The sequence below is a fragment of the Calidris pugnax genome, unplaced genomic scaffold (genome assembly GCF_001431845.1).
Source record: "Calidris pugnax isolate Ruff unplaced genomic scaffold, ASM143184v1 scaffold225, whole genome shotgun sequence".
Taxonomy (NCBI): Eukaryota; Metazoa; Chordata; class Aves; order Charadriiformes; family Scolopacidae; genus Calidris; species Calidris pugnax.
Window position 1 is genome coordinate 2,092,796 of NW_015091072.1, and position 11,077 is coordinate 2,103,872.

The window sequence follows — 11,077 nt, forward strand, 5'->3', positions numbered from 1 at the left end:
TATAAGCTGTAGCACAAAAATCATCTATAAGCTGAATGATCTTTGTGCTTGTCTTCCAGATTAAACTGGGATAGGCTGGCACTTCTGCTTAAGAACTGACCAGTTGTGCCTCTGGCAGGTTTTTTTTCTCTTTATGCTGGCACAAGACATGTGTGGTAAACCCAATACGGGGACTGATGTGGGTTAAAACAGAACTTTTTTTTTTTTTTGGTTGGTTAGTTTTAATTGAGGTTGGTTCACCACATTGTTGCACAAAGAGGATGAAAACAAGTGACTTGGGGACAGCAAGACCAATCCTTTCAGCCGCAGTGCCAGCTTTCCTGTGTTTTTACACAAGGCCCAAGTGGCATTTTTACCACACTGTCCTCAGGCAAAGCGATGAACTCTCGTGATGTGGGTCTTCCTCTCCACATCCTCATTTAGTTTGCTTATTAAATGCCTTTGTGTGTAATAGATGCGGTGCTGATTTAATCAGCTAGTGTTATACATCAAAGCAATTTATGGTTTGAGTACATAGTATTTAAACAGACATATTTAGCATATTGATTTATGCTTCCTGCAGTGTTTCTCCAACTTTTTTTTTCTGTTAGCCTCCCTGATAACTTACTGGCCCCGGTGCAACTCTCGAGCAACAAGGAAATGGCTAGTGACAGAGCACAGGAGGCAGGCAGAAGGAGATGGCAGGAAGCAGCAGATTATACTCCTCATTGCTTGGTACAGTTCTTGAAGGAAATAGTTGTTGGTTATTTTATCATCTTTGTTTCACTGTATTATTTAAGTTAATCTGTGCTGTTGTGTCCCAGGCATCAACCTATCTGAAAAAACAAGCTGCCCAGGCACAAGAGGCATTGGAGATAGAAAGTAGCTGCTGCACATTACTAGAATGAACTTTGTAGCCTGACATAAAAGAATTTTTGAAAACTCCCTTTTTTTTTTTGAAAACAGAATTTTACTTTTTTTTTTTTTTAAAAAAAGGCAAACAGTATCTTTATCAATCTTTGAGCAGAAAGCAATCTAGTTGCCTGTATGTATTCAGTAAAACAAGGCAGAGATTAACCTGGAATTGTGTGCATTTCTAACTCAACACGCATTGGCTTTGTACCTGCCTACATAGTGTGGAGACCATTTGGGAAAATATTTTTATTATCTTGTTGTTGTTGATTTTTCTTCAATTTTTCAGTCTTGTAGTCCTTGTTAAAACTGTCTACCTGCACCCAATAAATTGGCTTGGGTAATATGTGCAACTAGTCAACTAATATATATATATATTTAATTTTTTTAAAATTTGCATCTGTATATGTAGTGTTTTGTCTGGAAGTCAACCTTAGAAAAAGGCTTGGTCTGTTTCTTTTCGGTATAATTCAGTGCGGTACTGGTATTTGAAGGTTGTGATTCAGCTCTTGGTCAACAGGAAGAATGACTTTAGTGATCATAATAGATGCATATATCACCTTGACAGTGGCACACTTCATATTAAGAGGCTTAATAGGAGTTTGCAGACAGTATTGTTGCTTTTTCAAGGCAAATGTCTAGTAACAACTTTGTCTAGGCATAAGCTTTATGTTTATAGGTGGTAGAATTAAGGCTGTGTTTGAAGCATGGATAAGCATTTCATTTTCTTGGTCTCTATTCCAGTCTTCTGTCCCTCCCACCTTTTGTTGGGTTTGGGTTTCTCCCCCCCCCCCCACCGTGATCTTGCCAATCAGTGAGGAAATTTATGGGATAAAATTAAGGCAAATACTCTTACAGAGATTAGTGTTCTCCTGTCTTCCACTCAATAAAATCACACATATACTATGGGACATTGCTGTTAAGTGTGGCCTGGGAAACTTCTGACTATGGAGTACCGACTGAAATTGGGTTTGGTGGCTGATGGAGTTAAAACAGCCACCAACAAAAGATTTAATTGTATGGTTTGAACAATGTGGTTCAGTTATGTATTGAACTGATTATCAGAAATTTTGCAGTGTCTCAGATGTTAAGCATGTTTTGGTTTGTTTCAGTAGCCGGATCGAGCTGGGAGATGTGACGCCACACAACATTAAGCAGCTGAAGAGGCTAAACCAGGTCATTTTTCCTGTCAGCTACAATGACAAGTTCTACAAGGATGTACTGGAGGTTGGAGAGCTAGCCAAATTAGGTACAAATGTTCTTGCCAGTAATTGTGGGCTATGGTGGCAGAAGTACTCATCATTGCTATCCATAATGGTTTTGAATAGCAGATCCTTCTATTTTGTTGTTTTATATAATGAAAAATAACCATTTGAGAACCTCAAAAAAGCCGCAGTCCCAACCTCAGAGGGTTTGTGTTCTAAATAGATCCCATTTTACTGGGAATGGATATGTTTTCTGTTACAGCAGAAAACTTGAGATGTGTGCTGCCAGCTTACCTCCTGGTCATTGCTGGTTGGCTTGAACTGTAATAAGCCAATTGCTGTGTCAAAGCACCATTGGTAACTTCACTGCAAGTGTTAAGCCACAATGTATGTATGATATTTTATCTGGATGGGAGAACTAGCAAGGGGAAAGGAAGGTTTGTGCAGTTTGAGACTTGTGACTGATAACACTGTTTCCCTCTCTGGCAGCCTATTTCAATGATATTGCAGTGGGAGCAGTGTGCTGTAGGGTGGATCATTCCCAGAACCAGAAGAGACTGTACATCATGACACTCGGATGCCTGGCACCTTACCGAAGGCTAGGAATAGGTAAGGAGGATCTTTTTTTTTTGTGTTGGAGTCATCCAAAAAATACACATTGCTGTGCAGCCTTCTAAGTGCTCTTTCAAATTTTTAACCAAGACAGTGCATTTTCAGACCACTGATTTCTTTGGAAGGGAGTTTGGGGAAAGAGTATGACTTCTGGTGTGTTCTTCTTTTTCCTGCCTTTCAGAAATGGACTTTTTGTAGAACTTTCTCATTCAGGATTTGAGATTAGTTTTAATCATGTTATCATACTGTGATGTAAATACTCTGCTTCTACAGATGTGAAAATTGATGCACAGAGATATGAATTTGTCAGAGGTATGCAGCCAGTATACAACTCATGTATAAGTAGAACACAACATTCCTCTATTGGTTTATTTCTTCACTCTTCTAAATGAAGGGTATTTTCTATTTATTTTTTTATCACTGCTGAGTATTCCTGCTTTGGAGTAGTACCAGCTTTCTGTCTATATGGCAATTTTCTCTATGTTGCAAATCCATAGGCCAGATTAATCAAGACCTTTTGGTAATCTGCTTTGACAAACTGGAATGAAAATATAACTTTATTTTCAATGACTTCACTAGGCCTTTATGAGAAAACACTTAACTAATGCTCTCACTGCTTTATACGTTGTTTTGACCATATCTTGAAGTGAGTTTGAGACCTTGAAGCTAGTATTTAAAATAAGCTGCTTTATATGTATGTTTCTGGGCTGTTGGGTTATTTTTCTGCAAAGAAACAATGAATTAAATGTTGCAAGCAGTCACAAAGATAGTGAAATACACCATGATTTATTTGCCTTTCCTAGTTCTTACAACCTCTGTCATTTTAGCCTACCTACAGTTAATGTGCCTGTCCGTAAGGAGGCCCTTAGCTATGTACAGACTTGATGGTGCACTTGTGATTTTCTTAAGTATCTTTTTACCTTTTGGCAGGAACTAAAATGTTGAATCATGTCTTAAACATCTGTGAAAAAGATGGCACTTTTGACAACATCTATCTGTAAGTAAACGAGTTACACTCCTGCATTTTTAGAGAGATGATAGAGGCATATATGGGAGCAAAGGGAGAGAGATTCAACAGAATTCTTAGTATGTACTTCATTGGGAACATGGAACATCTTTTAAGTACTAGCAAGAAAGCTAGGGGTCATATTCTGGGCTTGTGTGAGGCTGAGAAAACCAAAAGCATGCTTGCTTTAGAAGGGCTTCTTCAGATTTGCTGAATTTAAAAGTAATTTAGCTACAAAATTATGTTCTATAGGAGAATTACACTGTGTGACTTAAAAGAAAAAAATTTGCGAAAGAATTTTTTTTTTTAACCATACAGTGTCATCCTCAGAATGGAAAATACTGCAAATCTTGTATGCAGTTTTGATGCATTTGCTGTCTGTCTTTTATGACAGTATTGTGAGGTTGGAACATCAGATCACAGGTGCTTGCAAGCACTCTAGGTCCTCATTCAGTAGCAAGGCACAACTGCTTATTCCCATTCTTGCGCTGTGCCAGGTCAGCTCTTTGTGCAGCCACACAGTAAACTAGGTCAGTGACTTGACCTAGCTGGGGAAACTGGTTTTTGGGTTTGTTTCTGGGTGTTGTTTTTGGTTTTAGTGTGTGGGGTGTTGGGGTTGTGGTTTTTTTTGCGGGGGGTGGGGGAGGTGCTGTGTTTTGTGATTTATTTCTTTTTTATTATTTTTTATATCAACCGCATGTCTCCATAAGCACTTGGCATGATGTAGGCATGAGGACAGGGCTTCTTAAAAGAGCACCACCATCCTAATAGAGCCTGAAACCCATAGATGCCTAAAGCTTTGCTGCTGGCTGCACAATTCTGCTTTTTCCTGTGCATTGGTGTCTGTGTGGATACCAAGTGAGCTGATACAGTTTTTGGCCAGATCACTTCTCTGAGCCAGCTTCTTCCTTGTCCATCACTGCTTGCTTATACCAGTACAAGCATGGTGCACTGCTGTGGAGAATCCCACAGCAGGTACAGCTTGGATGGACCTAAGCTGCCACAGAACTGCAGCCCGATCCCGTCAGGACTGTTGAAGATGCTTAGCGAGAAGTGTCCTGGACACTGATATCTCTATAAATGCAGTGACTTCCTCCTCAAGCTTAGTCCACCTCTGTCAAGGAGATGCAAAGTCTTCCAAGACCTCTACTGTTGTAGCTTTGTGCCACCTCTATAAGAGTAACAGGTGTTTTAAAGAGGAGGAGGAGGAGTTCAAGTAAAGCTGCTTTTGGCTTGTATTTCTGCTCTCCTCAGACAAATGGTAATGAATTCTCTCTCAGATGCCTGCTAGTTGGCACAGGTTTTGCTTTTGCACTGTGCACAGTGAAGGAACTGCATGCTGGTTTTAATGGAAAAATCAAATCCTTTGTAATCCTTATTTCCACTTCGCAGAGTAGGTTTCTGAGATGACAATAAATAGGTTGTGGAGCTGGGCATAACAAAGTTTTTTTTAGTGGCCCATTGATTTTTGTTACTGTGCCTGTTGCTTGTGCATCTTCCATCTGAACATATTATGCAGCTTAGCACCCAATTTGGTATCAGCGGCTAGATTTGTCATTATTATGAAGCTTCCTTTTAGCTATTTGGTGTTTATTGGGCTTAACGCTCAGATCTTTTGTTTTGTTCTGCTGTTGCTTCCAGAGTTGCTTTGGTTCTATGGTTATGCAGCATGTTGTCATGACAAAGTGATTCATGAGCTTGTGCAGTGTCCCAGTGTCCACTGAATTTTGGGAGTGTTTAATGAATGCCTTTTGCTGAGCCAAAAATCTTTTTTTTTTTCTTTTTTCTTTTTGATAGAACTTGTGCAAATAAATGTCCTAGTTGCTTAGAATGAAGAACTGATGGCTATTTGTTTTGGAGGCCTTGAAACTCTTAAAGTATGCTAGCAAGATCTGTAAAACTGTGGGGGAGATAGGTAAAATGGGAAGGGACTTTGTAAGTCCCTAGGGCTTCTTTGTGCTGCCATAGCTTTTTGTGAGGAGAGAGGGGTAGTGAGTAAGGAGTTAAAATCCTGTCAAACACAACTGCCAGTTTTGCATTGCACTGTGTAGGGATCATCGTTCAAATAACTGATTTGGTCATGTAAGAAGGGTCACTAGAGGAAGTTAAAATTGGCTCTACAGTGAAACTTTGTTATCTATTTCTCAAAATATTTGTCACTTGCAGATTAAGAAAAATTAAAATTACTGAGTTAGTAATTCTTCATAGTGTCTCTGCTATTTGTGCTTTACTGAGGGGAAACATTTGCCACTTCTCAGAAGGATTGCCACAGGCCCTCCAGGAGGTGTGTGTTAGCTCAGGACTCATTTGGGAAGACCAAAATTTCCAGTCCTGAACTTATACCATCGTTCCTGTCTCTGTCTAGAGAGTTCCCTTTCTTGTCTTTGACTGTTCAGACTGGGGAGGCAGAATATTGCACCGCAGAAAGTTCTGATACCTGTCTCTCTCTCCTTTCTGTCCCAGGCATGTCCAGATCAGCAATGAGTCCGCAATTGACTTCTACAGAAAGTTTGGCTTTGAGATCATTGAGACGAAGAAAAACTACTACAAGAGGATAGAGCCCGCAGATGCTCACGTGCTGCAGAAAAACCTCAAAGCCCCTTGTCTTGGCCAGAACGCAGATGTGCAAAAGACCGACAACTGAACAAAACCCCAACGAACACTTTCTTGCACTTGCTTGTCGCCAAATAAGGAAAGAGAGGCCTCTTGATTTTTGTTTTTATATTTTTTTTTTCTCCACCCCTTCATCCTCTTAATTTTTTTTTTCTTGACCTCTCTCCAACAAAATGTAATGCTTCTTCCAAGGATTTTCCAATCATGTTTGGGGTTGGTTTGTTGGTTTTTTTTTTTTTTAGCTCTCCTTTCTGGTTGGTTTTTTTTCGGTTTTGGGGTTTTTTGGTTTTGTTTTGGTTTTTTGTTGGGGTGGGAAAAGGTGTGCAGATCTCTTAAGTTTGAGGTGTGGAGGGCTTGAGCAGGTTATCCTGATGACAAGTTTCCTTCAGAATTATCTCTTTCAGTAAGCAGAATGTAAATCCAATGGGGGGGGAAAGGAAAAGCAATATCTTGTCCTTTGACTCCTACATTATTGTGTTTTTTATAACCTACAGGGTACTTTACTCCCCCCCCCAACCTTTGAATGTTACTTCAATAGTTCCCACTCTTTTTTTTAATTCCCCCCCGCCTCAAGAAAGTATGTTTAGTTCTTCCCAATATTTTTGAGTATGGCTTTTTCCTCCATCTTTTGCTGAGAAGGGTGGGCTGCTTTACCATACCTTTTCATTCTGCCTGGGCTGATCTTTTTAAATGCTTTTTTTAAATACTCCTCACCCAAGCTGGTGCTACATTTCTTAACTGACTGAGAGGAGGGTTTAGAGTGGTCTTTGTTTTTTTTCTTATTTTCATTTACTCACCTCCCAGCAGACTTCTGCCAGAGTAAGAGCTAGATCTGGTGTTGACAAGAGTAATCTTGTGAAAATATGAATCCTGAGGCAAGACCCTTGCTTTAAAAATGGATGAAATGCTGTAGGGCTCATTGAGAGTTAGTTTTATCTGTGTTGTTGGGATGGGAAAAGTGACTGTGACCACCTCACCAGCTTTGATAGCATAAGGCAGGCCTCTGTCTCCAGATAAATTTGTTACAACTACTAAATCTGTGGTGACAAATCTGAGATGAGGCAAGGGTTGAGGAAACCAGGCAGGAAGGCTGAGAAGGCAAACACAAATCTGACCCTAATCGCATAGATTTGCAGGGGTCTCCTGGATTTGCTTGGGATTGGCTTGGCTTGCTGTGTTTATGCCCTCCTTTGGGAGGAGGTGGTGAAGAGCTGCACAGTTTGCTCCTTTGAAGGTTCTTTTCCTCTTTCCCCGTTCAGTGGTAATAATGCAGTTCTCCTCTCATGAGAGGGTGTTCGTGGAGCACCGGAGAAAGCAGTGTATATTAGAGCATTTTATGGGTTTGGAAAATAGGCTGACTGGCTTCTTCCTAGTACTGTAACCTCAAAGCTACAGAAAACTCTACTAAGCTCTGCTTTGCATCCTTTCATGCTTTGTTTGCCTGAATATCAGTGCTCCTTTCTATGCACTGTTGCCAGCGATTTTATGTATGCCAATACAAATACCAACTTGAGCTTGGACTCTTCTCCAAGCATCTGGGAAAGTGCACTGAGCTGAGACAACACCAACCTACCCCATCCCCCCAAATAGATATTGAACTGCATTCCTTTCCTGTTTGTTTTTTAAAGTTTAAATCTGGATCTTGACTTCATCTGCTTCGAAAGCCTCCAACCTATAGTGCATATTGCAGCATACATCTTGTTAGTAGGTGCTGTCCAGTCATTCGAGGTTGAGGGTGACTTGGGAACCAAGGATTTCAGGACAGGAGTTGTGGTGAGGCAAGGGATGGCACCCCTCGTTGCACATTATGTGGTCTTCGATACCCGAGGGGTGACTATACAAGCTGCTCCAGAATTAATTCTCCTTTCCCAGAGGCGTGTGGTGTTTGTTGGGGGTGCATCTTGACAGACCTGTGCTGGATAACGGCTACTCTTATTTGCTGGGTTTGCACTAATTGAGTCTCGGGGACGGGCAGATCTTTTAACAACGAAAGCCCCTCTGCGTGGCCTGAGCACCTGTGTTTGCAACACTCGGTGGCAGACTCTGGCTAGAAAGATGCAAACGGTTTCCTTGGCCAGAGGCAGCCTAGTTTTGACAAAAGCTTATTTTTAGTACTGCTAGGACCTGCTTACACTGGTTACGTTGGCAGTTCCAGCATCTTTCTAGAAGGAGGATGTAATGAAGCACAATTAGCTTGTCATATGCCAACATAGTTTCCCTGGCCATCTGTAGACCAAACCAAGAGAAATATGTGGAGGGAGAGAGATAGTATTGTATTTGAGGATGTTTGTGCAGCACAGCTGTAACTCAGACCATAGCTGCCTCTGGTGCCAAGCAAAGTGCTCTTCATTCTTCTAGAACTAAGTGGTAAGTGTTTGGGTTGGGTAGATGGGTGTGGGGATATGAACTCTTAGGATTTGCTGTTGTCGTAGGCTTCCACAAATCAGTGTGTTTCACAGACAGTTTTCCTTCAGGTTTAAAAATACGAGTCTGATGTCTGAACTTACTTGGATTAACCTTTGTTTCTGTCTCTCTTTGCTTTGGGCTGCCATCATTCTATGAATGTATCCCTGAAAACAAATTGTAAAGCTCCTATTCCACAGCCTCATTGTAATTTCTCATAAAATGTTTTGTAGGAGGTGGAAGAGAGAGTAACCACAAATAATAAGGCTCCTTTTCCCAGGCTATTAATCCTGGAAAACGGTTGTTGAATCTTGAACTCAAGGTTTAATCTAAATCTCATAGAAAGCTGTGTGTTCCCTGTACATGGATAAGGGCGAGTGAAGGTCAGTAGTTCTGAGTGACAAACAGTTGTACTTTATTAGTATATCAGTGGAGAAGAGAATGCTGTATCTTAGTGCTGTTACCCAGAGACATTGTAATTTTGTGAAGTATGGGCTTACTGCAGAGAACTTCAGTTACTTTGGTTGTTGCTGCAGCAGGACCTCCTTTTAGCTTGAAAATAGCAGCTTATGAACAAATAAATTTTTTGAAAGTTGGGAGTTTCAGTGGAAAAAAGAAACACCAGCACTTCCTTTTCTGGATGAAGATCTAGCAAGAAAAATGTATGTGACTAACAACTTTAGAGTGTAAATTGTGTATATGTGAGTTATTCCTGAATCTCTGCAACTGGTTTTGTCGTACATCATACATCGGTTGAAGTATGAAGATATTATCTACAAAAAGACTCCTGTGAGAGGAGACCATGGTACAGGGGAAGAAGAATCATCCAGGAGAGGTATCCCTCATTTTTTGGGAGGGGGAAAGGAGAGATTTTATTTTGTGTATGCAGAAACTGGCTGAGTTTACATGATGCAGCTAATGGTTAAACCTGCCAACTAAATATGACATACTGTTACAACTGAAACAAACTTATGTGATATTTCGTTAATTCTTGATGGTGCCCTGTGTCTAGTAAAAATCTGATCCTCCAAATTGTTTTATTCTCCCCCATGTTGTAATCCAGGGTCAGCTGCTATGCACAAAGTCTGTGTTTTGTAAAGTGTTTGCTGACTTGGATGTTTCTTTTGAATCTGCAACTGCTTCCTGATTAATTTGGCTAAGACCACCCCTGGTCTCTTGAGTTAAGATTTAGTCAAAGGTATGCTGTATGCAGTTTACAAATGCATTCTCAATGTTACAAGTTAAGTTGCAGGGGGAGCAAATTCTTTACAATAAGATGGTCCATTTTTAATCTATATCATTGCCCTTGTTGTACATCAGGAGCATGTTTTTGTTTTTCTCGAACTCTTTAGAAATACCGTTCAAAATAAACGTGCACTATTTGAGTTATGTCATTTATGGCTTGTCTTGTGCATTTTTTGCAGTCTGTCTGTTTCCCTTTGATTTCAGATCTAGAATATTCCCCAGATGCTTCATAAACTGTGTAACTTGGACTATTTCTGATGTGAACAGAGTTGGGCTGCTGTGATGAATGTCACGGGTATCTGACAGGGAAGGAGAGTGGGGTCTGTTTGTTTGGTTTTCCCTGAATTTATGAGCCTTTTCTCAGAAATCCTCTGCCTTGTGGAGGTAGCACGGAGGAGAGGAAGTCTTGGAATATTTTTGCATTGATAGTGAGCAGTCTTGAAATAAACAGACCAGGCATCAAGAATTCTGTGTTTTGGGCTTCATAGGTTAAATATTTTAAAGTATTCAAATTAATTTCTAGCTATTGCAAATCTTAACAACCTTGGAAAAACTGGTCTGTATCTGTAAAAGTAACTGGTCTTAAGATGCAACGAGTACTCTTCCATACTGACTTTTCTCAGAAAGCTATTCAAGTAAAACTCATGTCTTTTCTTAACTATTCCAGTCTCTTCTGTTAAAGGTATCTTTTGTCTGTAGTTTCTTTCTGCACCTCTCCTGCTTTGAAGTGCCATTTATGAAGTGATAAAGCTGCACCGTGGTACGGTTTCTGGGAAAAAAGGAATGTTACCACAAATATTCTATAGCATGTTCTGTGTTCTGCTCATATAAATATTCTGTCTGCTTAGTTAAGTTCCTCTGGAAACTGCTTTATCGGTAGGTGGAGTTGCTGTGTTCATTAGGATAGCATGCCAGAAGTAAAGCTCAGGCTCTGAACCTTGACTGTGATCTTGAGCTGCTGCTCCCAGCTGTCTTCCCTGACCTCTGCTGGTGGGCCTGGAAGGCACAGCTGGAGATGAACTGCTACCAGGAGTGCAACCTTCATCACTCCCACCTCACCAGCAGCTGCAGAAACTGGGAAGCTATTGCTTTTAAACTGCTG

At 40.5% G+C, this 11,077-nt stretch overlaps 1 protein-coding gene across 1 annotated transcript; it reads left to right on the plus strand.

Moving 5' to 3' along the window:
• Positions 1 to 1,838: 1,838 nt before the first annotated feature.
• NAA50 (N(alpha)-acetyltransferase 50, NatE catalytic subunit) lies at positions 1,839 to 10,124 on the plus strand. The gene is made up of 5 exons (XM_014957088.1): positions 1,839 to 1,843; positions 1,968 to 2,140; positions 2,586 to 2,705; positions 3,639 to 3,705; positions 6,178 to 10,124. Exons 1-5 carry the CDS (start codon positions 1,839 to 1,841, stop codon positions 6,356 to 6,358), a joined length of 546 nt encoding a protein of 181 aa, XP_014812574.1. The 3' UTR covers positions 6,359 to 10,124.
• The last annotated feature ends 953 nt before the right edge of the window (positions 10,125 to 11,077 follow it).